This window comes from Scophthalmus maximus, chromosome 4 (assembly GCF_022379125.1).
Source record: "Scophthalmus maximus strain ysfricsl-2021 chromosome 4, ASM2237912v1, whole genome shotgun sequence".
NCBI classification, from domain to species: domain Eukaryota; kingdom Metazoa; phylum Chordata; class Actinopteri; order Pleuronectiformes; family Scophthalmidae; genus Scophthalmus; species Scophthalmus maximus.
In genome coordinates, this window is record NC_061518.1 from 27,949,333 (window position 1) to 27,977,017 (window position 27,685).

The 27,685-nt window shown below is 41.7% G+C and overlaps 1 protein-coding gene across 1 annotated transcript; it reads right to left on the reverse strand.

Annotated features, from left to right (window-relative positions):
* Nucleotides 1–1,145: 1,145 nt before the first annotated feature.
* On the reverse strand, nucleotides 1,146–27,184 carry abhd17c (abhydrolase domain containing 17C, depalmitoylase). Its single transcript, XM_035628439.2, has 3 exons — nucleotides 26,333–27,184; nucleotides 10,980–11,159; nucleotides 1,146–3,591 (listed from the first exon to the last, which is right to left on the reverse strand). The coding sequence occupies exons 1-3, from the start codon at nucleotides 26,815–26,817 to the stop codon at nucleotides 3,372–3,374; spliced, it is 885 nt and encodes a 294-aa protein (XP_035484332.1). The 5' UTR covers nucleotides 26,818–27,184; the 3' UTR covers nucleotides 1,146–3,371.
* Between the last annotated feature and the right edge of the window lie 501 nt (nucleotides 27,185–27,685).

The following is a 27,685-nucleotide window of genomic DNA, read 5'->3' on the forward strand; positions in this document are numbered from 1 at the left end:
CTTGAATCTGTTTTTGCCTATTTGATAGCTTTTTATGTACTCGCACGACTCTTGCACTTTTTGGAGTCACATCGTCATGGTCAAATGCACTTACTGTAGGTCGTTTTGGACAAAAGCGTCAGCTAAATGAATGTAATGTAAAACATGGCAGTACTAACGGAAAGTGAACACAAGCAAGGCAGCAGTGGCTATCTGAAGACTATCAGACAACAACTGTCTTTTGAACTCTGTCGTTCGATCATGTTTAGAGTTATTACCTTGTGATGTAAAGTATATCATCAGAGTGAGGTGCGATTGGATCACCTGAGACAGATTTTGAGGTCGGGTGCGGACCGGGCCTCAGACATCCTCAGTAACGTGAGAAGATGGAGATGATGGACCTGCAGCTGACCCTCTGTCACTATTTCATGTCGGCCAATAGTGTACTTATTGCACTTATAATAAGTAAAAAATATCAAATTTCAGATGCAAAAAATGTTTGCAGGGCTCTGTGGCCTCGGTAACTTGTGCCGTCCTCGTTAAACTGCTGTTCAGGTTGACTCTTTTATATCCCGTCTACCTGTTTCTCATTGTCCCAGAAAAAATGCTGTCACGTTACAGCACAAAAATACGAATGATGCCATTTCTCTGTGAGCATTTTGTAATGCCACAGCCAAATAAATGTACAAAGAATTACAGCACAGCATGACTGGAGTTTTATTTCCCAAATGATGATGCAGGATGACATCACCGAAACATGGCCAATCAGTGAGATTACCGGTCAATCTGTAGAACTTCTGTTCTTGGTTCTTGTGTGAAGAGCTACCGTGAGTGTGACAGCGTCTCCTTTTTGACTTTGCTCAGGACTAAATGGAAGTGAACAGACGTGGAGGCGACATTAGGAATCAAAGTGAGCTGGGAGGAATGTGCAGTCACATACAGCCAGTTCACCAAAATTATGAGAAAGAATGATTTTGACCTATAGAGGCCTCTAGTTATCCAAACAGTCCCTCTCGGACAGATAACAAAAAAGTCAAAACTCAATCAATTTTGCTTTTTCAATAATGAGTGCACCAACCCTTTAGAGAGAAGAACAGAAGGGAGGACAGGGCTGAACACAGGCTGACATGTAATCCCTCTAAGTGAAACAATAAGGTCACGCACACTTCCATGCACCCTTTATTCCATTATACGCATTAAAACATCCATTTTGCTGCCTTCTTTGCAACAACCATCACATGTATAACAATCGGTTTCATGGTATATTTAAGGCTTATTTCACGTTTTTAAATTTCATTTTACATACCATAACAAAATCAGATTCTACTAACATTAGCTCTCATTTGCATATCGTGAATCCAGTGTTAAAATCGACGAGACTGCCCCGTGCGAAGGGGCGAATATGTATAGAGGAGATGTTTAAGTATTACAGTCACAGAGGATTATCGTACAAACTGGCTCCAGACACAGTGTAAATCTATCAACATTTAGACTGGACAGCCTTTGTAAAAAAAAAATGTCAGTATCAAAACAATAACCAGAGTGTTTTGTTTGCTTTAAAAAAGAGGCGCTAGAGGAGAGGATGACGACGACAGGCTCAGTATCCGGAACCCCGTCCCGACAGTAGTTAGAATCAGAAAACATTAAACACCCGACTGGACAAACCACTTCACAGCAATAAACGGCTCAGTCAAACGTTCGTCACCAGTTGCCACGCAAAATATCCTTCAAACACAATCTTCCTTCTGGAAACATTTTAGCATTTCACTTATTTTTTTTGGTGTGATTTCAACTTCATTGACTAGTGTTATATATTTTTTCTTTTATGGGGGGTTGTAATGTCCCCCCCGTCATGCTTCACCCAGATGTCTTTGCTCTCATCCGAGCTCCGACTCCGAACTATCACGAGGGCTCAGTAGTCCATGGTTTTTTTTGCAGCCAGGAACATGTGGCTTACAGGAGGATGATGATGATGGTCAGGCTGAATTTGGTTTTAGTACCATGCTGTCAAAGTCAGTATCCCGCCACACTGTCTGGCTGTCCCGCGAGCAACCGATCGATCCCTCTGATGAATAGCAGCAGTAATCAGTCGCACGAGAAGCCAGGAATGTCTGGGTGAAATGTGTAAGAAAACATAAGGCTTTTAACTTGTCGTGTGAAATGACCGATACATTATTTTTAAAAATACAAAAACAAAACAGCAGCGTGTTCGCCATGAACACCTTCACACGCATGCGGGGATTCACAGTTCACTGTCTTCAGTCGGGGCAGAGAAACCGAGCACGGCAAGTCCAGTGTGCTCCCGTTGGAAGCAGCCGTCAAGTCTCATCAACACATGATCGACAGTGAACGGACGGCACTGACCTGACGCCTGCTGCGCTCGCTTCTACATCACCCGACATCTGGGATATTCATTGCTGCGTTGCTTAGTGACACAGGCGCAGATTCTAAATGTTATCATTTCACTGAAGTAAGTCCTGACGGTGTTGTTTGTTTGCTCCAAATTCAAGGACTTGGTAGGTAGTGTGTGTGTGTGTGTGTGTGTGTGTGTGTGTGTGTGTGTGTGCGTGCGTGCCACTAAGCAACGCATGTTGTAAATTGCTATATTTCTCAATGAAGTTTGGTGCCATCTTCTCCCCTGTATGCGAGCGCAGCACGCACCAGGACAACAACTGCCAGATGTGCAGGGCTGCACTCAGGTCGACTCTAATTGAAAAAACATGGAATGTCGATAACAAAAAGAAATCCACATATACATCTTTAAAAGACAGGAAAAAAACAAAAACATTACCTGAAAATGTCTGCACATTCAAAGTGCAACTCTTTAATCAACCCTGAATGGAAACTTAAAAATACATAAAAAGTACAAAACTTCAAATTTGTATTTCAAGGTGCAAAATTGATACTTCTTCACCTGGTTACAAAAGAATACAAAAAGAAAAAAATCAAGCTCGGTCATTGCGAAGACTCTCAGTCAAAAGGAAAGCAAGGGGGTCGAGGGAGAAGCAGAGGGGGCGAGTAAGAACATGAGGGCTTGAGTGGGAAATGAATCCAGATTAAGCAGGGAGTGCAAATGTTGTTGAGGCCCGGGCTCATCGGCAAACTGGGTCCACAGGAAGGTGAGACAGCCAGGTTTAAGAAACACTAGGATTAAAGCCAAGGCTGCACGCCTTTGCTGGGGACTGGTCTCGAGCTCAGCTGCACCTCAACACTTTTAGAGCACCTCCTCTTCCTTTCCAGCATGTGAAACCACCTTGAAACAGCTCAAGGGACAGGGGAGCAAAGCGCCATGAGTTTGCTCCGGTCCCGTGCCCTTTGCTACCAGAGGAGGCCCAGGAGAGGACGAGGAGTGTGTTGAGATGAACCCTGGGGCCTGATTGCTCCGCTCCCCCTCAGGAGGTGGGGAGCTCGAAGGAGATGAACTGCTTGAGTCTCTCCAGGTACTGGGCGTACAGTTCGATGTCGTTGTGGCCAGCCCCCTCCACCCACAGGGGCTCAACGGCACGGGGGCAGCGCTCGTACATGGCCAGGCCGTGAGAGAAGTCGATGACCTCGTCCTCCGTACCATGGATCACCAGTACTGGGGACGCCACCTTGGACACCTTGTCAATACTGCGGAGCGGGAAGGAAGGAGAGAGATTAAGGGTGAGTATGAAAGACAGTTGGGCTTAAGAGAAGAGAATAGTCAAATCACGAAAACATTTTAGTCAGACCACAGACTCCTGATATTCTAACATGTTTTTTTTTTGGGGGGGGGGGGGGTCAAGATCACAAAATATACAAAATGCATTCAAGTGTTGATAGAGTTGAACAGAAAAGAATATTTGTGTCGTTAAGAACTTGTTACAACCTTTGTCACTATTTTCAGTGATGTTACAATCAATCCATTGATGGAGAAAATCATCAGATTAGTCCATTATGAAACTGATCATTATTTGCGGTGTGGTGTTAGCACTTCAAGTCACGACTGTGAATACTTCCTCCGACACTGTATGAACAGGAATTCAGATCACTATGGCAGACCCATAACTGAAGATGCTCCGATGTGGTGGTGGGAGAACAAGCTACCTCAGCGCTCAAGCGTCCTCCATCCCTAGTTAAGGCTGCAGCTAAACATTCTTTTTATATCAATTAATCTAACGATTATTTTCTGTTTAGGAAATTAATCCTTTGTTTATCTATATGAATCAGATATGTGCTAACGGGAGTGGATTTATGGATCAAAACACAACTGATCGTGAAAAAACATTAAAGGTAAGACGTAGCTTATGTATGTTGTTGTTGTTTGATGCAAATTTTTCAGGTCGCTTAACTCACGCAAATATTCTTCTCATTTGTCTTGACAAGACAGACTGTAACCTGCAATGCACGTTCACTGCTGCAACCAATCCGTTTCTACGGACCTCGCCATGCTCACAGTCACTAGCTCCGAGGATCTCTCTGCCTGAATTTTTTTGGGATTAAGTTTAATTTTCTACATACTCCAGAACGGGATTTACCATCACTGGGGATGAAAGTAAACAGTGCAATGTGTTGAAACATTCTACAAAAATCGTCTTATTGGCGCGTCGTTGCAACCCTACCCCTAGTGAGAGAGTATATTTTAACCGCAGGAAACACTTGAAGACAACGTGTCCATTCCATTCTATTTTGATTTTGTTAAAAAAGTTCTCCTAAAAAGGAAACAAGAGGAACTGCTAACAGTGCCGTTAAAGTACGGGATCGATAAGCAGGATCGATAAGCAGTATCAATAAGAGTAGTAGTACGGTTACAACCATAACGATACCCATCCCTAGTTGGTGTACACATGGTCGTGCGTGTCGTTTCATTGGGTTGCTATGTAAACATTGTGTTAAAACTTTGGAAGTGTGTCGGTCAGTTGGACATGATTAAAATCCCCAGTAATCACGTGAAATTCTGTTAATGTTAACAGAGTCCACCTCCACAATTTTTCCCGGAGAGATGGTTGCGGTTGGCTGGGAAGAGCAGCAGCCTGTCGATCCGATAAGCTGAGTTCGGAATATTGCTGTTTCGCCACGTCTCCGTCTGAAGAAGTACACAACAGTTCAGCTCAGGTGGAAGTGCTGCTGTAGGATCAGTTTTAAAGTTCAGATGAACGATACCAGAAAGGTAGCTTTACGCTTGGCATAATAACAGTTAATTGAAAAAAAAATTGTAGCCTGAGAATTCTTATTTTTAACTAATGTGTTTTTCTGTATTTAAAGGGAAATCAGAAATAAAGCAAAATGATTTCATTTATTTGAACAGAAAAGTGTGGTGGTGGGTTGGTGTAGCTTGTGACTCATGCGGTTTAAAGGGGTAGTGTGTAACAATTTTTTTTCTGTAGCTATGTTTTACAGTTGTCCCCGAAACATGTCATGCAGGTTATTGGTAGACGCTAAAATTGACCAATGTTGTGCAGACTATCGGTAGACATTAGCTAGGCGGCTGGGCAAAAAGAAGCATCTAGTCGCCACGCAGTTACTGCAGACAGGCTTCTGGACAAAAATGAGCTAGTTTTCAGCAGTGCGTTTATGTACAGTACAACGTACATCACTGGTGATACTCATAAGGCTCGACATGAGATCAGTCCACAGCAGGATTGGATCACATTGCTCTCCAGAAACAAAATGGCTGTGTAGACAGCATTATGCGCTGACAAGCCGATCATGTGATTTTTTTTCAAACGGACAACGCTGTTTCAGCAGTGATCGCAAAATGATCATTGTTGTTGTGTTATCAAAGGTTTGCTAAGGCATGATTTTGTAATACTGTTACATTTTATTCACACATGCTCTTAAACACATGTTTTCATACATCTGTTGGGGGCAAGTGGGTACAGAGAGGCACTGTACGCACTGTCAGGTACAGAGAGTACGAAAACTGATCAGACCAGGGTTTTCCCGGCCTCGTCCATCCTCCACGGTCCAGTTTGCACCACAGCTTGGGCTCCTGTCTCGCTCCACGCACACTGCAGATGGTGCTGTTGATCACAGCAGCCGACAGAGATTTGTAGTAATGTCAGGCTAGGGGTATCTTTGGGTGTCAAGAGAGCGCTGAGAGCCTGTGATATAGTGCCACAAGCTAATGGAGATGAGAGTTTCTGCTGGCTCTTGGTGTTTTGTTGTTCCTGCATGTCCAACACGTCGGCCAGCATGTCACAGTCTGAGCACATCACAGTGAGACCACAGACTCTGAAGGCCACAGTAGGACTGGACATGTCACAAATGTTCTGCTCCGATACTGCTGTAGCTCCTATTCCAATAGTCCAAAATTCTGATAGCTCGTGAGTAGCAACACTGTCTTGTTCCACAGAGGATACCATGGATGTGTAAATGTGTCTGTATGTACCACACTCACTCACTCACACTCAGTAAGTCAAATGATGATCAGTGTCTTGTGGCCTGGATTGACTTGTGCAAACCACCAGTGTCTGCCACGCATACAAATTTCTCACTAATCATCAGCCGCCCATAACTAGGTGGGCAGCTCAGCCTACGTGGTGCCCTGCTGTTAAGACAGAGGTTAGTTGGAAGATAAACACAGGGAAAACGTGGCAAGCTAATTTCAATCCAGATGGAATAAAACTATTATCCTGTTCGCTTCTGCGCGCCTGTCAAACATTATCTCACCCAATATTTATATGAATGTGACAGCTACAAAGCGCAAACTGCAACCAGGGAGAGAAAAACACTGGTTCACAGATAAGAATATAGGGGCTTGGGTTTTATTACATTTTCTTAAAGGGATTTAGTATCTAATCTTTAAAAATAACAATCCCTTATAGAATCCAATTACATTTAGTAATTAATATTTTCAAGCAACTTAATCTATTAATATGTAAAACTCAAGGGTTTAGTGTAAATGTCTAATTATGCCTTATTGGCTTAGGAGGACAAATCTGTGCCGTTTTTAATGTCAGCTAAATTAATGTTGACAACCAGTAACTACAACAAGCTGTATCACAAGCAGCAGCAGATATGAATGCTGACTGAATATGTATGTGACAGCCTACTGACTTTGAACACCTTAACTGATCTTGATTTAGAACTATTTGATTATTTACCTTTCAATAGTGAAGATATGTATTTTATTGGGGTACATGTGAGATGTATATCTATCTTCAGTAGAAGAGGAGGAGGAGAGGTCTGCAGGCAGATCCTTCAACCTCATGGCTTGTTTTATTTCCCTTCAAATCAGTCAGATCCATTGAATGTGCAACAGGTGGAGTCCAATCAAGAGATAGAACCATGCCAGAGATGATGACAAATTTGAGGTACCTGAACTAGATGTCAAGTTTCGTAACACCGGAGCTTTACAGATGAAGATCATAAGCAGGTCCTTCCTTTCTCCACACTTTGGCCTTTCCATCACTTTGGTGTAAGTTTTGTCTTGGTCTCATCTGTTGTGCACGAGCACCATGGGTATATGATAACCCGGAATGCCACATGGTCTGCTGAAGAAACAGCAGAACAAAGAAAGGAAGACAAGACACCTGGACCCCCGTAGCAACCTGCGGCAACCCCGCATCTCCCACCTGGGGGCGTAATTTGGACACAGCCCAACTCGAACCCTCATTGGCAGAGACCCGCACGTCACCGGAAGGGGTCTTGTTACGTCACAGACTCTATAAAACAATGGGATGCCCGCTGCTCATGGCTCTCCGGGAAAGAAACCCGCTTTGATCAGGTGGGTTCCTCTGTCCTACAAAGGAGGTAACCACTTCTAACTTAGACTTCGTCCACAGCAACGATTATTCTAGAAACCAGAAGAAGTGACCGTGTACGCAGCTGAACCAGGCCCCAGGATTCCCGACGAACCAGAAACAGCCCTTTTTTTTCCTCTTCCTTGAGCGTGTTTGGAAACGGACACAGCACCGGTACCGAGACAAGAGCCGTTGAGACGGAACACTCTGTCGATTGATCCATGGAGGAGGAAAGACCTGAACCCACAGTCTTTCAACCGAGTTGACCGCCTGTCGATCCGAACCCAGATGACAGTCGCTAGGAAGCACCGCGGCTCCCGCCTCGCCGCATCCGAGGACGGACCACACACGCTCGTTCCCCCGCAAAAGAGTACAGTAAGAGGCTTAAGCTCTGGGCAGAACGTAGGCTATTTGTGTGTTCTGGTTCGAAGTTAACTTTGTCCTCGATCTCTCCTTTGTTAGTCACATGTTTAAAGGTAGCCGTCTTTTAACATGAGGTCTCAAGTTAAACGGCGCGCGCGCACACACGTTTTTTGGGGTGGTGCCCCATTGCTATTAACATTGATTAATAAGCTCTATTGATTTCAATAATTCATAATTATCTTTGATCAATATAAATTATTGCTGAAAACCAAATTAGCCCAAACCGATGCACAAACACATCATTGCAAAAATCTTTGCAGCCAGTCTCGGTGCTTCCTTGAGGTGTCCAATCTGGCACTGTGATTCTTATTGCTGAGAAGTGGTTTGCATTTTGTGGTTGTTGCTCTCGGAAAACTGAGGAGAATCCTGCACATTGTCCATTACTTAATCAACAATGCTTTGGTCCATCACAGGGGCCAGTAGGCGAAGGGCCACGAAGTTGGCGACTGTCAAAGCAGCAGAAGTTGAGTCAAGGTGGCTGTGGATCAGGAGAGGAGAACCGTGGATGCGGTAGTGCTACCTGGAAACAAGCCGGGGCCTAATCAACCCTGGCTGGGTCGCCTGGGTGAGGGTGTCTGGTTTTTGAAAGACCCGAAAACATCCCATGACCCTAGGTTACATCACTAATGATATGTCCAGGTGCATCACAAGATGATGGTTGTCCCAAGTGGGTTTTGAAACATTTCATGGCCATGTTTCAAGCCTTGGAGCACAAGTTATTTAAAGCAACTATTTATTTGTCCAAAGACTATACACCTTCAAATAGAACACCAGGAAAGACTGAATAACAAAACTAAGTAGCATTTGTGAAAAGTGTTGATCTGCACAACATACAAATGATGTATGGTTTGCAGAAGACAAAGTAGGCCAAACCCCAGCATCATATTTGATTGGAGAACTAAATTATGCTGCGAGTGGGCTCTTGCTGGTTTCTATAGGAGTCCAGCTGGGAAGCTCTGACACCAGACATCTTATCTTTCCACTGTGACACAATTTTAACTCCTTACAAGAAAAGCTTGACAAAGGAGGTCAAATCTACTCAGTGCAACACAAGTTCTTCTTTATCGTCCAGTGACTATCAATGAGACTGATGAGTGATGATTTTCTGGACATTTTTCGTCATTTTATTTTGCCAGTTAAAGTCCTCCAGGGCTTCATCAGCCGTCCAGGAGGACGGATCTCCTAAATTAAGAAAATTGGTAAAATACTCTGGTCTGATTTCAGAATCTGAGAAGCTTTTTGAGGACTGTATACGTTTAAAAATTCACCTGTGTGTATGGATCATATGAGCTCACATAATGTCCAGGCAGTTCCTGATATTTTTTGTTGTTGACATGTTGTGCCCTGGGTTTACAAGTTGCCTTAAAATATACTAATTCACGTAAGTTGGACATAAACTTTGCGGTTTAAGCCCGTTTTTGCCCTGATTTCTGAGTCGTCCAACTCTTTTTTGAATTGTCGTGCGTTGTTTCCCGTGCAGTGTACAGGGGGGAGCGATTCCTGACTGCGCGAAGTGGCAACATGGTCAATTTGGCTTCCGAGTATAAGAAATAAATAGTATATTAAATATGATAAAAAGGCGTCTCTTTGCTGTTATTGTTGGTAATATCATCAATTATAATGTTTGTTTGACATATAGTGCGTGCGTTAGTCCATATACGCCTCTTTTTTCAAGGTTTCCCCAAACAGATTACGTTTCTATCTTGTAATTGTTCTTCTTCTATGGTAAACACAAATTTATGCCCAGCTTAAGTTTGCCCACTTGACACACTGCTTCGCCACACAGCAGTGTGAGCCACCGAAATACATCGATGTGTAGTAATTGCAGCTTTCCACCTCGACAAGTGAGTGTGACACTGGTAAAGTACGCTACATCGGGTTGTGCAACATCTACTGCTTTATTAACACTAATTTTACAGATGGTTTAACGGATGTTACTGATTAAAATGATAAATCAACCCAAATATTCTACTTTGACAACACTTAATATGCAGTAACAGCCTGCTCATTTTGCTGACTCCAAGGCAGGAGCAATAAGACGAACCATCTGCAGCAAGAAAGATTTAATTTGAACAGCAGTTCCATTGGGACCTGGGTATATTAAAAGTCATTACTTTAAACATCGAGCTGTAAATTCCTTGACTCCATGACTGTCGCTTTTTCAATCATTCCTTAAAAAATATATCAGGCATGAGAGGTAACTCATTTTACTTGTCACTTTTAGATAAGTCTGCTATCACAAATCACTGTCACACACTTGTATACAATAAGTGTTGCATGTGAATATAGTAACTGGTCTGAAATGAGGCTAAAGCAGTGAACGTATTGTGGGTGAGGAAGCATCTAAACAAATGACAGCCTAACAGTTGTTGGAAAATCTGTCAGGAGCTGAGAGGTTCATTACATGTCTGACAGCTTGAGAGCTGGAGTGTGTGGGGTCAGGGGTGATGTATGTGCTACCTTGTTTATTCCTCTCTAACTTCCAGGTTGAGCTCCAAAAAAATTAACCTCATTCAAAACTCCACTGACATTTGTACAATTCAAGGGGAAAAATATTCAAGGAAAGATTTTGCATCGGCCTGGATATAAGAAAAAATTGGGTTTGAAAACTTCAGAGTCCAGACAATTGTGTGTTCATTATATTGGATATTCTTTGGAGTACCAGTGTAACTACAGTCTCTTAAGAATGTATCATTATAGCCATAAAGATATTATCACCAACACAAAATATTTTCTTCTCAAGCAAAAGCCACACAATCAACAGTAACACCTGTAACCATTATAATTTACAAAGCAAGTACATTTTGGCCTGGTGGCCAACATGGATGGATTTTACAATATGGTTGGAAACTGTTGCTGTGCGTCACTCACCTGGGGAAGGCATCGAAACAGTAGGTCTTGCGTGTATCAGGGAAGGCCACCCGCAGCCCTGACATGAGCGGTGAGTGTAGGATGACAGCGGCGCATTCATAGCGAGCAGCCAGATCAATGGTGGGCACTGTGCCAATGCTCTGACCGTACAGGATGATGTTCTCAGGTGCTACACTGTACCTGTGCAACAACAAACAGACAAGCCAGATTTGTTTATAAGGCGATATTACATAGAAAAAATGGAATTGCATTTAACTATGGGAATGATCAGTGCTTTCAGTTTTAATGGGTGTGTTTTTGCGCATGTGTGTGCAAACCAAGGGTTTAAGTCAAATATGCCACTGCGACAATAACACATGCTGTACAGTGTCTCATCTCTCCACCTTCCTCTGCCCATCTGTCCCCATAAAATCAAGGACAGATTGGTGAGACATTTAACAGCATATTTCCAAAAACAATGGACATCATATTTCAGTCACTAATTCTGCGTTTTATTTTCAGCAGCATCATTACTATTAAAGCCAGGTCAAAAACTGTCATTAGGAAGTTAGCACTTAAGATGTCAGGAGGTCATAGTCCGATATAGAAGGGATTTACCTATGCGTTACATACAGTACTGTTATAATAAAGTTAAATACAGAACTGTAATATGTTAAATAAAATACTGTTATAATTATAAGGCAGTTAAATATAGTGCTCCTGTAATAAAGTTAAAAAGAGGCCTACTTAGTGTTGGCTTTTAGCTGTTTGTATGCTAGCTTAGTAATAATTCACTCAACACTTAAAAGTGGAATGTTCATTTCATTTCAAATAAGTGCAATTACTAACTGTGCAATACGTACTCCTTACGTGTAATTATTGTTACTGCACTGTATATAGTATTTAAATATCTTATATTTTGTACATATCCATTACTTTTTGTGTTTTCTGCTATCCAATTTGCTGCTGTAACATCCAAATTTCCCCATTGTGGGACCAAAAAAGAATTATCTTATTTAGTGTATATAATTAATTAAATATTGATTCAGATAGAGTATAAACAAAATAATCTTGATATTTATGTTAATCGATGTTGGCTCTGCGAGGTGGTGAGGGGGTCCAAAAATAAACAAAACTGGTTTGACAGTGGTCTCAAACTGACAAAGTTATTTGTGTCTTATAAAAAGACTTAAAGAGTGATGTAAAATACATCAGGATTCTTCGGACTTAGCTCAGCAGACACTTATGTTTAGAGCTGCAACAGTTGATTCATTAGTAATCGGCAACTATTTTAATAATCGATTAATCGGTTCAAGTCGTTTTTATGGTGAAAAAAAGTTCAGAATTCTCTGATTTCAGCTTCTCAAGTGTGAATATTTTCTGATATCTTTGGTCCTCTATGAAAGTAAACTAAATATATTTGGTGAGGAAAAAAAAAATCATCTCCGGATTTGGGGAACACAATCTTATTTTTTCACAATTTAATGACATTTTATGGACCAAACAACTAATTGATTTAATATTCAATAGATTGATCAATATGAAACTAATCATTAGTTGCAGCCCTACTTGTGTTGCCTCTTCGTGTCGCTGAACCCGTGTTTAAAGGCACATTCATATGTAAGAAAAAAAATGATTCTGGATTTTCACGTTATCATCACATATGACACATTATACCTGTGCGAGCATGTGGTAAACCTCATTAACAGACCATGGATGCGGGGATGACATGACACTGACCATGCTCCTATCCTCACTGAATATTTGTGGCTCTGTGAGAGCCCTTCAGCAGCACCATTTCTTTCTACATCTGACTTCTTTTAAAAGTGTACTTGGAAAAACACTGTGCAGGACTCCTGGTTCCAGGTATGCACTGCATGGTGCACAATAGAGAACCGTTTGATCTCTGACCTGGACAGTGGCATGGCTTTTTACGGCCTCTCTTCTTGAGCACAGCAGGGTGGAAAGGCAATGCTGACAGGAAACAGACCTGTCTAGAATCTGCCAGGGAGAGGAAGAGAGAACGAGGACGGCATGGTCCCTTGGCAGAGCTCACTATCGGGGGAGGAAGCTTTTAGCAAACCGTCCCATCTATTGACAGTGCTGGGAATGCAGGGGAGGCCGAGCAGAAATGTTCAGCAGCCCCTTTGCCACAACACGTAGACACAAAAGGATTAGACCCTTGCTTAACAGACAGCCATGACAAAGGATTTGGACAATAGGCGTTAGATTGTGTGTGTCCTATGAAGTGATGCCATCATAACAGCTCTTCAGATAACAGCTTGAGTGTGACTAATCTGCTGGCCTAGACAAATCCTGCCTCTGATAAGCAGCAACCGAACTGAACAGTCGTCCTGATAGATTATGACCCCACACATGGATGAACAAACTGCTCCTGGGCTGCCAAACGGACTCACAAAACATTGGAGTGCCTCTGGCAGGACACTGCACAACTTTGAAGAAGATTATAAGCCGGGGCTGCAGAACATGCGACTGAAAAACTGAAGTGCGACTAAAATATTTCCTTGGTCGCAGCGGTGCGACCAAGGAAACACATTACACATTAGGGATGGGTATCGAGAGCCGGCCCTTGGGATAGGCTGTATAGGCGAATGCTAAGGGCGCCGTCATCCATGGGGGTGCCGAAAACATAATGTAGCCGTGTGCTTCCTGCCTGGGAGCTGCAGCTGCAAAATCAGTCAAGAAAGGATGAAATTATTCTTAACAGTTCTCAAAAGTTTCTTGAATTATTTATTAATAATATTTTTATTATTTCATATTATTATATATTGCACATCTTAGATGTACTACAATGTTTAATTTCTTGCATTGCAAGTGGTAATTAGTGTTGGACAACAAATGGGGGTGGGGGGTTTGTCATATAGGCTACTGACAAACCCCCAGCCCTAAAGTGTTAGGGGTGGGGGGCGCTGATCAAAACTCCAGCTAGGGCGCCAACATTGCCAGGGCCGGCACTGGAATCGTCACCCGGTATTAAATGGGCCCCAGTCTTATGAAAGACTGTAGTATCGATAAGCTCCAAAGTTATCGGTGCTGCCAACATATTTCAAGAAATGAATGCACTCTATGCACTCTGTCTATGATGTATGAATCTAAGCCTGAAGCCCCTTCTCAGCTGGAGCTGGTAGGAGGATGACTGAGGAGAGGGTGAATGAGTGACACCTCACTGTTACCTGGTTCATAGTGAAAGACCTACAAAGCTGAACAGGTTAATTGCTAATCAAAATAGTTTGCAATTAATTTAGTAAACAATTACAAATCAATTAATCGATTAACTGTTTGCAGCTCTAAATACAACCCTGTGCAATTTGTTTAAATTCTAAATTGATCATCACTAATATTTGTAACAACCACTGTATATCAATTTTGTGGAATCAGATAAGAACTTTTGAGAGGGTCCTGGGTAAATGGCATTCCACAGCAACTTCACGTGCCAGGTCTCAAACAGTCAACACCGTTAAGCAGACAAGACAGGAGCAAGGATGTGTGATATATACACTCCTTTTTATCAACTAAACACTTATAATGTGGCACGAGGATAATCTGTGGAAATTGGCGTTTCGGTGACTGATCTGACAGCGAAGGTCATTGCATACAGCCAACTTAGGACAGCATTCAAGAAGAAAAACTGCGAGATTAAACTTGTCTGGCGTGAACCTGGTCAGGATGACCACAGTTACCACATTGGGCCGGCCATGAAACGTGGAGGTGGGAGGTTGTTGAGGCTGCATGAGTGCAAAAGGTCTGGGGGAGGCAACGTTCAGAGTGACGGCGTTATGAAATGAGCTTGACAGGACAGACATTTTCCAACTTGACAGTGATCCCCGAACACACTGCGAACGTTTTTTGAAGTAGAAGACTATGGAGCAACAAAACCCTTCCAGCTAAGGGCAGCTGAAATTAATCATCTGTGAAGATTTTTTGCAAGCTTGGTATATTCCGTGCCCAGCAGGATCCAATCCGTCGTGCAAAAAATCAAAACAACAACAAAAAACTCAGTAATGAACTTGTAAACTTGACTTTTGTTGCAGGTAGTTCTTGAATGTGGACTTTAATTATATGTAAGAAGTCAAATGTTTCTGTTTTAAAAATTAATTGGCTTCATTCTTTTTGGAAATTGCTGAAATACAAATAAACCTGTATTAAATGTTAATGCCTTACTATTTAACATTTTAGCAATGCTAACCAGAGGAATATTCCATGTGAGACACCACAGCTCAACAGGCTGCATAATTCAATGTATTAAAATGACTCAATTCAGGCCTCTATTGCCATCTCATACTTTTGTGACAACACTTCTGCCATATTTGCTTGAACAGACAGCAAACGAGGCATTCCCAATTTCTCCCCGAGCTCCATCGACAAAAAAAAGTGTGCCAAAGACCACAAGACAAGCTGTGCACAAAGAACACAGCTTTGCAGCAACAGTAACAATGAATCATAAGCAAAAACAACAAGTGACAGTGAAAAAGAACAAATGCATTTATGCAAGCCCAGTTCTGACAAACACATTATGTTTATGTTTGGAAAGTTTTTCACAATATGTTGTTTGGAATTTTTTAAAGGATAATGGTGAGGATGGCAGTTCAACGCACATTACATTACTGTGCAGCAAAAGTAACCCCACTTCCACAAGCTACCAAGACCAGGAAATCCTGACCACAAAATCCTGGTCTTCCACGCACATAAATATACATAACTGGAGCCTGATGCTGTTCATTGGCAAACATTACAAGCTCTCATAGGCATAGCAAGACTGCAGAAGCTCTGAGTGATGTTAGCCACAGATTTGACTCGGGTTACTGTGAAACAAAGGACAAATGTGGAAGGAACCCCTCAACTGTCCTACGTGTTTCAATACCAGCTCTCATGTTATTCATTATATGTTGAGCAGCAGTCGAGACTGTAATGTGACAACCATTTTGTCCAAGCTCAAGTATCATCATACATGAGCACGACATGTTTTTATCAGTAATGAGCTGTTCATAAAATGTAGGGGCCTGCAGACTGCATTTTCTGTAGAAGGGTCTCATCACTGGTCAGACGCTGTACACTTTGTGTACTGCTCTTCAGGTCTACTACTGTAACTAACTACAACTTCAATAATCAGGTAGAGTAGAGCCAGACAGATATATTGGTTAGCTGATAATATCAGCTGATATGGGCCTCGCACAGACATTTCAGTATCAGCATTTATGTTTGACGATTTGCACGCATATTATAATTTTTTATTTTACAGAATAAGCATAGCAGAAAAAAATGCATTTATTATAAGATTTGATGCAATAAAATGTGTGTATGGTTAAACTGTAATATTTAAGGCCTCAATTACATTTCTTTGTCATGAGGGTTTAATAATGTCATCTAAGGAATCATTGCCAGATTTTTTTTAAATGTCTATCAGACAATATATCTTATCGCAATTTTTTACTCCCTAATGTCACTCTCTAATAATACCTTCAGGACAGCTTGTGAGAAACTTACGATACTTTGTAAGATGTAAAATAAAATGACTTTTTTTACATGTCCAAAGTTTCCATTTTTTCCATTCCTTCATTTTGAAGAAGCTGAGTGGAGTAATAAGTACGCACTGTTGTGTGATATAGCTGCATTTATGAAACAGCATATTCCTTCACAACTATTCATTCTATGTACATTTAAAAAAACTGAAATCTAATTGAAAGCGTTTTAAAACAACTTTAACTAGAATTATCACCTTGCGCTTTCATCTTCTGCCAAGATGACGGAGACAAGGTCAAACGTTCCCCTTTTGATCTTTGACTGCAAAAATCAAATGAGTTCCCCCAAGCAAACATTTATGCATTGGTTCTTTTCATCTATCATCCATAAGTTTGGAAACCTGTGTCTGGCCTTCATCTACAAAGTTCTGGAACCACATTTTCACCCATTATTATAGGACCCATGACCTGGTCTAAGAAACAAACATATTCAGAGTTGGGTGATAGGCCACACTAGGGGGTATGGGGTGGTGGTGGTGGTTTATGGCTCATGGACAATGCAACCTAGCAGACCACAGTCATGTTTGTCTCATCTGCTTTATTTACTCTTATGCCAATTACTTTGTATTCATTATAAATCAGTGCTTGTGTAAAACATGTGGCTGCATAGCTGAATGGCACTACAGTCCCTTGGCCCCTTGTCTGAGAGCAGAAGCCCAAGCATGTGTTGAGCTTTAACAGGGCTGTAAATTTGAATGCAAAGCTGAAATCAACTCCACCTCTTTAAAGTGGAGAGTAGAAGCTACAAGTTAAATATTTCAAGATGAAAACATGTTTGATTAAAAGGAATCGGGGCCTTGCTTTTCTCTGTGATATTTATGAGTGAATCAATCTACTGATGCCACCCTCAGTTCAAGGAGTGACACTTACAACATGTGAATAGAGAGCTACTTCCAAAGAAACAGAGCTACAAGAGGGAGAGAGGATGAAAAAGAGAGAGAAGTGTTTCCACATGCAAACTCGGGCCAGTCCAAAATGGTCCGTTCAAATATGCTGTGTAAAAAATCCATGGAAACATCAGGACTGGCACAAAAACCTGGAAGTCAAAGCCAAGGTAGAACCGTCTCAGGTTAAAAATGCATCTACAGGTCAGCTTATGTAGGTAATAGTGGGAATTTATTAAAGGGGCAGTAAGTGATTCTAAAGCAATACACATTCTGTAAAAATCAGCAAATTTTTCCTCACCGTCCGCTAGCTGTCGCTTTTGTGTGTGCTCTGTAAAAAAATAATGGGTTTTCGGCTCAGCCCAGTCTCTGTAAATTGAAAAACAAAAAAAATGGTGCGGACAGCACCTCACAACACTGTATGTTGGCCTGGCCAGAGCAGTAAAATCACAACAACAACAATAAAGAGACAAACTTTCTCCAGATTCGCTAACTGCCCCTTTAAATGGTTTCATCCACTGCAGGTGATGAAACGCCTCAGTGCTTTTTGTAAACTACAGAGGTGGCAAGGGATCAAGGCAATAGATCGTGTGTGTTTTCTGCCAAAACAAACAAACAAACAGATTTTACAGGCAGAAATGTTTCCTTCATCCTGAAAACAGTTTTCGTTTTCTGAGCCCTGACTCAATACGGGCTTAAATGTCACAAAACCATTCTTTTTAAAACTGGAAACAAACGAGCCCCACATCCTGAAGCAACCCTCTGACATGTGCCAATATCTCAGAAAGTAACAATTTATTGATATTGATAGAAAAATAGGCCTATTGTGTGGTTATCAAGAGGCAGGTGTCTCAGCCTCTCTGGAAGGACAAATCAAACAAAAGCTTTTCAGTGAAGATGACAAAAAGACAGTTATATTTAGGTGAAATATTATTTCAGCAGACATTGTCAGAACTGGACTTAATGCTATTTGATTCAAGCCTAGTGGGGGAATTGTATGAAAAGGCAACCCAGCATTACAAATCACTTTTGACTAAGGGCTAGTAAATAGACCTCTGTGGTGGACATGGCAGGTCCAGACTGATGCCTGAGGCATTCAGGTGGATTGCCATAGGCTAAAACAACGTCAATATTCTGAAATAAGGCGTCCGGGGAAAACAGGTTTTAAACGACGCTGACTGAAAACACTATCCTTAACAAAACGGAGCCAACAGCTGATCATTACTCACAAACGAGGAGGCAAAAAAGGAATAAGCTGAACCATACATATATATATATATATATATATACATATATACATATATATACACACATATATACATATATATACATATATATATACACACATACATATATATATACATATATACATATACATATACATATATATATATACATATATATACATACATATACATATATACATATACATACATATATATATATATATAACACCATACCGTCAAAGACTCCCTCTGGGATGCTGCCTTAAGAGCTGCACTTACTTTGATTCCCAGAGTCAGTTAAATGTACCGGTCACGGAGACGGTGTGTAATCTTTGAACAAGGTAAACATCAGATGCAATGTCTAAACGAGAGGAATTTTCTTCTTTTAACGGTAATTACTAGGAATGGAACGATACCACTTTTTCGTGCCCGATCCGATCCTGAAAACCCTGAGTATAGTACTAATCTGATACAGTCTTTTCCCCACTCATAAAATAAAATATTAATAATACATTGTTCAGGATGCACTTTGCTTAACCTAGCCATCTCAACTCTGAAACAAATAATCAACTCCCCTAAAGGAAGACACACATGGTCAGCAACATGCTGCAACGATCGTATAAGAGACTAAAACTTGGCTCTAATAAATGATGCAATGTTTTGTATTTGACTGACACTTTTTGGGGCAGACATTGTGCATGACATGACAAAGAAAACTTGTTTTTATAATAGTGTCTGTTTCGGAAGTCACAGCTCTTCATTTCAGAAAGTTATGGCCAATATAGTCTCACCACAGCGTTGTGTTAGTACTTTCACGATCCTTTTGGGCGGCACTACGCTCAGGATACGGTGACAGTACCACTATATTATATATAGTATTTTTTTGTAAAACATTCGCACACAGGGAGGCAAGCACTGAATTAAAATGGCTAATTCCCCACAAAGAGACTGCCATAATAAACAGCCAACGTGTCCGATTGTAGGATCCATACTTTTGCACTTCCTTGGGCTCCCAGCAATGTACCTACCAAGTTTGAAATACATCTGATTTCATACATAAAGACAGATTCCTTGCCTTATAGTAAGATTTATGCGCATAACCAAACCCAAAATGCAAATAAAGTGTCCCTGATCACAGTAGGTAACGTACAATATTGTTCAGTGGGATTACTTTCAAATCTAAGAAATGCAGGCAAAAAAAAGAACCACTGTGCGTCTACAGATTCAAACAGATCTCAGATTGTGCAAGCTGGAAGCTTTGCTTGGGGCATTTGGGAAATCAGAGATCATCAGTGCAGGGTCACACTGCCTGGTCTGCCAACAACAGCCACATCACACACTGAGCAAAGTCCAGAATAGACAGACTGAAGCCCAAGCTCAGTGGCAAGATATTTCCATGCCTCATTTTTTATCTCTCAATAAGAGCACAGGAACTGGGCTGCCTTTCAACCACAAGGGCCACATTCTCGCCGATGTGATGAGGCCTGTGTAACCCAATTGAAAGAAAATGATGCTCATAGAAATGGGCTTATTGGAATATCCAACCGAGCTTTGATCTATACACACTAATGGGGATGGGGTCACAAATTATTCCACTTTGTTTCTTATAAGACACTCCCTTATTTTGTAATTGCAACATGAATCCCCTAATTTCTTTCAAACTCACAGTGATGCTCCAAAAGAAACAGGTTTGGAGGCACTATTATGCATGATGGGAGTCTGTTGTGTCTTTTGAAGACCACTGTCTGGAAATGTAATTTCAAAGTACCACAAACTCCTTTAGCAATAATCAAAATGTCAAACCAACAGATTTGAGCAAAACAATGTTTGATCTTAGATAAATAGATTTCTGCCCTGAAGGCTGAGTAACGGGACTACAATTATCAAATTGCTGTTCATGGATATAGTCTTAAAGGTTTTCCACAAAATGTAATTAAAAAGTTATTGAATAAACATGAACCTCCTCCTCCTCAGGGGCTTAGCTCCCCTACAGAGAGCCTAATGATTAACACTGTTATACTATATGCTTGGTTAGCTCACTCTACATACGGCTGGGGAACAATTACATTTTTTTATTTTAAACAGGTAGCTGTTTTCCTTTCAGTTGCATTTAGACAATGGAATGAAACCTTAATCTGGGACATGTTCTGAATGAGAAATCTATGGCTCTGCTTAATTTTATACCAAGTAATGATCAGCCTTTGGCCTTTATCATAATATGATAGCAACACCACAATTACAATGGGACAATGAGACTGTCGGCTCAATGACTATTAAATATGTATTAACTTCAGAAGTATTCAATCGGTTAAACATTCGACAGAGGCATCGTGATTAGCATCAGACCATCCCGTGCCAGGGGTGTCTGAGAGATAAGCTGACATTATATATATAAAGATAAATCCTACATAGTGTACCTTCTCACTGCCTCAAAAATAGGGTTGGGTACTGAAGTCTCTCTTCTCTTTGGGTCATTTGATTTCATTGGACTTTGGTTGTGTTGCTGTTTTGGTTAGTTTTGTTAAATAAGTAATTGAACCTTATGAAATCATGTGTGGTCTCCACATTGTCCTTCCTTGGAGCCGGGTCGTGACACTAGTTAACATTATACTTAACACTGCTGGCAGCACACTCTACATGGCACTGGCAGCATGTACCATTAGCTACAGTTAGCTAGTAGCTACTCCAACATGAGTCAACAAAATGCCTAAAGGTAAACGGTCCAAAGTGTGGCTGTTTGACGCGACAGGATTCCAACATCAAGATGTATGTTGTTTATTAAGAGTCCCAGTGTGTAATTTCTGTAATTTTCTGGCGACATCTGGTGATCACGTTGCAAACCTCAACCAACTGAGCACCCGACAGGGACACTTTATCGTGGCGCACCGCTATTTCCATTTCCCGTTTCCAGCAGCGCTGAAATTCAACACAAATGCGATGTATTCTGGACCGTTTTGTGCAAATGATTCACACGATGTAGCAAACATGGAGACTTACACGGAGGTCGGGTCCACCTCATGTTACTTTATTTAACTCATTCAAAGTTGATGTAAAAACATTCGCTCTTTGTTGCAGGTGATTATACATATATGAACACATAGTACACACATAATACATAACACTAGGGCTGAACGATAGCGGGAAATTATGGAATTGCGATTTTTTTAACAGATATTGCGATTTGATTTGTGATTTTAATTGGCGCGCGCACACGCAAACACACACACACACACTGACAGAGAGCGAGATGTGTTGAAGTGGAGAAGGGGGGAGAGAGCTCTCTCTCTGTTAGCAGTCTGTCTCTTTAACGAGGGAATAGTCGTGGTGTTCGTCACCTCACGGTGCCACGTGAGACATTTTCATATTAAGTAACAGTCTCAAACAACTCTTGTGTGGTTCTGTGTTCGTCACTACTGTCACTGATTGTTGGCCGTAAACTCCTCATGTAGCTGCTGTGGTGCTGTGCCAAGCGCTGATACAGGTTGCTTGTGTTGGCCTGTGAAGTAGCAACGGTAGCACGGCATATTCTGCACAACACCTGACGCTGCGCAGCATCGTCCTTTTTAAAACCGACGTGCTGTTCCTCTTCGAGACTAAAGTCTCCCCTGTATCAGTTTCCGACTGTCCTGTCGAGCTTGAGGCCATTGTGCAGCAGGTTAGTGCAGCGTGACTGATGCTTGTTTTGGAACCGAATGCTCCACTCGCTCACGTATCACGTGACCCGTGTAATCACGTCCCATGCGGTTAGAAAATCGTGTTTTATCATATCGCGATATTATCGCAAATGCAATTAATCGTTCAGCCTTACATAACACATAATATATTACATTTCAGTGAATAAGTGTAAATATTACACACTGTAGCTTTAATTCTCATGAGGTCCGGTGAGCACAGGGCTAAGATGAGCTTGAGCTAGCCCTTTCCTATGTGATTGCAACTGCTCAGCGGCAGTGTGGGCGTTAGGTTAAACAGAGTTTGGTACTGGAGTATTTTGCCGTATTAAGCACTGAAACTATGTAGTGTTTATTAATTGTAATTGGTTAAGGTTTTATTTTTCATGTAAAAAAAGGTTTGGCACTTCATTATATTTGTATATTTTAGCATACTTTAAAGTGTTAACGGTTCATATGTAAAATTCCAATTTGCCTTTGCAATAAAAAAAAAATCTGTTCTTATCATCAACTGACATCTTGCACTTTTTAAAAGAAATAAATGATCAGTTCTGGCACCGTGACCATTTTAAAAGTAGAGATTTAGCACTGGTATCAGAAAAAACCCCAATGAGAGCCAATAATACTGAAAAAGGGAAAACACTAACAGCCCTCCTCTAGCAGCTAGTAACATACTCTGGCTACGCCGGCCGCTAGATACGCCGGCACTCGTCCTCTGGTACCTAGCAACGTATGGAGTGATTTATGAACGGATTACTTACTCAAAGATTTTGAGAATCAAATAATCATTTCACGGCATTTATCATTCACTGGTATCACCCCCTCAAGTCTGAAGAACTACTGAAGAACTGAAGGTTTTGGACTGTTATTTGAAAAAAAGGTAAAAAGGTTACACTTAATCCAATAAACGATCAACAGATTGAATAACGTAAATAATTCTTAAAAATGAACAATACAGGTTTGCATGGTCCGGGTTGGGCTGCCAATCAACAGTGGAACGTCACAACTGCTTAGACAATCAAGGTGACGGATTCAACATTGAGCATGAATAATGAAAACAGTATGTATCTACTCAGTGGAACAAAGGCTCTCATTAGGCCCCATTTTCAGCTCCACACTTTATTATTTGGTTTGTGGAACACTTAATCACGCACATCCTGGTTGACACACGACACATTAACCTAGATGATTTAAAAAAAAAAAATGATTTTGTTTGTTTCAGCCAAACTCTCTTGCCCCTCCCTAAACATGGCAAAACAGACTTCAATGTCTGCAACGTATATTGATGTTTTTTTTTCACAAGTCAAATTTATCAGAATGAATAAATTAATCACACGAACAGTCTTGCTGCCCAACATTCTTCATGAGCCAATAGGTTTTCATTTAAATCATATTTTCTTTCTCTGTTATAAGAGCATCTTTACTCAGTCAGGAAAAATGTAGCATCACAGACTCGCCATTCACGGAGTTCCATAACATCTAGCTCGATCTGAAGAGATCAGGATCCTTTTGCTAGTTAAAAACCTAGTGTACTTGTTGTTGTAAAATAAATTTAATTATTTAAAATCTTAAATGTCTACACATCACTGTAGCCATCCAAAAAACAAAGACAGTTGGGTTTTTTTCGGAGGCATTCATTGTTGATTTTATTGCCTTATTTATATTGTATTATTCCATCACCAAACAAAATTCTAAACTGATATAATTTCTATTCAATCACATTCTGTGAACTGATATTAGACCATGAGTCATCAGGGATCAGGTCTTATAATAATTATTCATTCCACATTCATGTAAGCCATGTTGTCTTATTGGGTGGAGTAGAGGAGGGCGAGAAGCAGCATGTTAGCTGAATGGCAAGTATCCAATCAGTGCTTAACATTGGCTGTTGCTGCTGGAATTGATTCCAGTGGTCAGAGTGCAGGTTAAGTTCTTGAGTTGCATAAAACCAGAAGTGACCTTCTCCCTTGCCACAGCAACCTAACAGACAGCAGCTTTGTTGAGACGTGTACAGTCTTACGGGTAATAATAATAATAATAATATATTTAATTTATAAGGCGCTTTTCATGTACCCAAAGCAGTGTAATGTAGACTCATACATTGCTCAACCATTGTAGAGAAGTAAGTAAGTCAGTGGCGTATTGCAGGGCTGAAACAAAGCCAGGAAAATCACACCAGGGCTCCTGACAAAAAAACATTTCTTCGAGCCAATCGTTTGCACTATGTATTCTTGCCCTTTTGGGTAATATATACATGGTTGAATGCACTTATTGTAAGTCGCTTTCGACAAAAGCCTCTGCTAAATGAATGTAATGTAATATTTTTCATTTATGCATTTCTTTTTATGGCCAACCTTATCCAACTATGTGGTGAGCTACATTTAACTTATAAATTAAAACTCTGTCAAACAAAATTACGTTGAAATAGCCTAAATAAAACACATGATACCACGTCAAAGTTGTAAAACAAAACGTGATTTTTAACCGCCCTCCCAGCCGAAATAGCGGCGGGAGACACATGGTGGCGTAAAAGCCAACGTAAGAGCGGCTGCTGTCTGATCTGGAGCTTTTAACCCGATGAAATTTTCTAATTGTTTCCTTCCTTCCTTCTGCTCTGTCACCAGCACTCCCACCGTCTTCCTCTGATTTCAGGAAACATATGGCCATTTCTATTTTGATAATTTATATCTATGCATTGTATATTTGCGTCTGGATGGAGGCCACTAGCGACTAGCAGAAGAAAAAAGGTTGCAAAATCAAAAAGCTAGTAGCATTGGCGACATTTTTAGCCGCTTTAGTAGGTGAATTGTACAGTAAAGTGACACCAGAACAGAAAAAAACCCATACAAAAACAGTAACTATAATTGATTTGACACATCTAAAAATGTATATATTTGTTTTTGTATATATGAAATTATATATAACATAACGTGTTGACTGAACCAAAAAGTTGCAACTCAACCACGCGCGTGCAGTGCAACACCCGGACATACACACGTCTCATCTTATTTGTCCACAAAAAGACACGTTACTGCACATATTGGAGGCGCTTCCTCCCTTGCACGAAAATATCTCTACTGCAGTTATTGCATTTTCGCTGTGTCCAAACCTTCAAGTTTCTGTTATTGATCAGCCATGGTCCAGGACGTAAACATAGTGGCTCGTCTTCCAACATGCCTAGTTGACATACTTGCGCAATGATGACGTGGTCGTGTAGAAGATCTAGGCAGATAAGTAAAAATTTGATGGACTATTTAATGCGCACTGCGTGACTAAAGTATGAAGTTAAGGAACAGATAATGCAGAACGGAAATGCAGGTGTCTTTATCGAATCCACCAATCTTGGAAATCCGGAACCGATTCTTGATACCCAACGCTATAGGTGAGACGCCATGAATCAGAATTTGAATCTAATCAAACCCGCCCTTTTCACGCCCATGACTGAGTGGACCTCACCGGGTTTTCTTCTCAAGTGGCAAATTCTGTCTTCATACGTTGGGATGCAGCCACTGTTTGCTGTGCACCTCGTTCTGTGGTTGAGTCGGTCTCTCAGTGACGAGAGTAATTACTCAAATGTGACATGCGGATTAAAATGAGTGGCTTGATGAAAGGTTTACTTCTCTGACGCAGTGGCGTTTGTTTCCAATGCTGAAAAATTCACATCGTCAGGCCACTCCTCACTAGAGCAGCGACAGTTAATGGATTACTAATCGATTAGCAAATGAATCGCCAACTATTGTCGATCTAAACTCACTGACTTCAGCTTCTTAAATGTGAATGTGTTCTGGTTGCGTCGCTTTTCACCATTTTACGAAGCAAACAACTAATCGATCGATCGAGACAATAATCGTTAGTTGCAGCTCTGGTTCTCACGAAGGCAGTCTCTTCCGTGCATTGTGCTGGTCGTCTCGTCACTGTGTCACAGACCTGCTTCACACCGACAAACCGAGGCAGCCCTTTCTAGAGGCTGGGTTGTCTCCGCAGGAGCATGTCGCTTACAACATGGCCCCCGAACTGCTGACCCATCGTCACACCCTCGTGCTTCGTACTCACTTGTTCCTCAAGACCTGCCAGGCCGCCTCGATGTCCGCGTACAGGTTCTTCTCGGACGGCTTGCCGCTGCTCACGCCGTAGCCCGAGTAGTCGTAGGAGAACACGTTGCAGTTGATCCTGGAGCCGAGGCCGATGTAGAAGCTGCACATCTGGCCCAGGTCCACGGCGTTGCCGTGGGAGAACAGCAGCGTGTACCGGCTGTTCGGCGCGCAGCGCACGAACATGCAGCCGACCCGGTTGCCGCGGCCGCTCCGGGTGCTGAACACCTCCACGGCGTCGAGCTCCCGCTGGGAGTACTGCCAGTCGGCGCGCTCCGTCAGGTGCAAGCTCGTCGCGCCGCTAGCATCGGTGTGCACCGAGTACGTGGGCTCCGGCGGCAGGAAGGCTAGCTTGGCCGCGATGCGGCTGGGGCAGGGCGGGCAGCAGAACAGCCAGCACAGTTCACCGAGAGAAAAGCCGTTCATCCTGGGGCCTTGCTCGGGCATTTAGGCGCGGGGGGTTCCCGGTTTAAATAAAACAGCCCCGCTCAAAGTGACCCCCGAAAGGAAAGGCGGTTCTCCTTTCGTCCGGAGCTTCTACTCGTTAGCCATTCGTTAGCGCCGGGTGACAGGTGGCTCGGCTAACACGTTAGCCGGCTCGCAGGTGGCAAACCTCAGAACCGCACGCAGATTCGACAAAGAAACACGCAACGCCGCGGTTACGTTCGTAACATCTCACAGCGTGACGAAAGTGCGGTGGCTGTTGCACACAGAACGGTTTCGCCTCTCGAAACGTGCTATTCGCGAAACGCCGAGGTTTGTTCCTGGTGAACTGGAACAGCCATTTTTTCCAGAAGGGAGACAAGCCGGTTTTCCGGTTCCACCGGATATCCTGTTTCTCTTTTGTTTGGGTCCTTCTGTTTTTTTTATGTCAACATGTCATTGTTTATTCATAGTTTTAATTAGGGATGGGACGATACCACTTTTTCGTGTCCGATCCCATACCGATCATGCAACCTGGAGTATCTTACCGATACGATACTAATCTGATACAATCTTTTCCGTGCTCACAAAATAAATGCACTTTGCTTAACCAAGCCATCATATCCAACTGTCAAACAAGCAATCAACTCCCCTCAAGGAAGACACACATAGCCAGCAACATTGCTGAGTAATGGAACACTGCTGTTTTATTTCTCACAGAACCTTTGGCAGAATGTTTTAAAATTTGGAACTGTAAACTGTTAATTAAATAATAATAAATGAACATAAAAATATGTTTCCCGAATGTCATTCAAGGCTTAGTAGATATGTAAATAGGCATTTATTTGGTATGTTTACTGTAATGTATCGGATCAGATTTTACTTCTGATAT

Bases quoted from the DNA above. Each gene is read 5' to 3' on its own strand.
- abhd17c (XM_035628439.2), bottom strand. From the start codon at position 26,817: ATGCCCGAGCAAGGCCCCAGGATGAACGGCTTTTCTCTCGGTGAACTG. The intron at 11,160-26,332 runs GTGAGTACGAAG...GTTGTTGCACAG, and splicing joins TGGCAGGTCTTGAGGAACAA to GTACAGTGTAGCACCTGAGA. The intron at 3,592-10,979 runs GTGAGTGACGCA...CCCGCTCCGCAG, and splicing joins TGTTTCGATGCCTTCCCCAG to TATTGACAAGGTGTCCAAGG.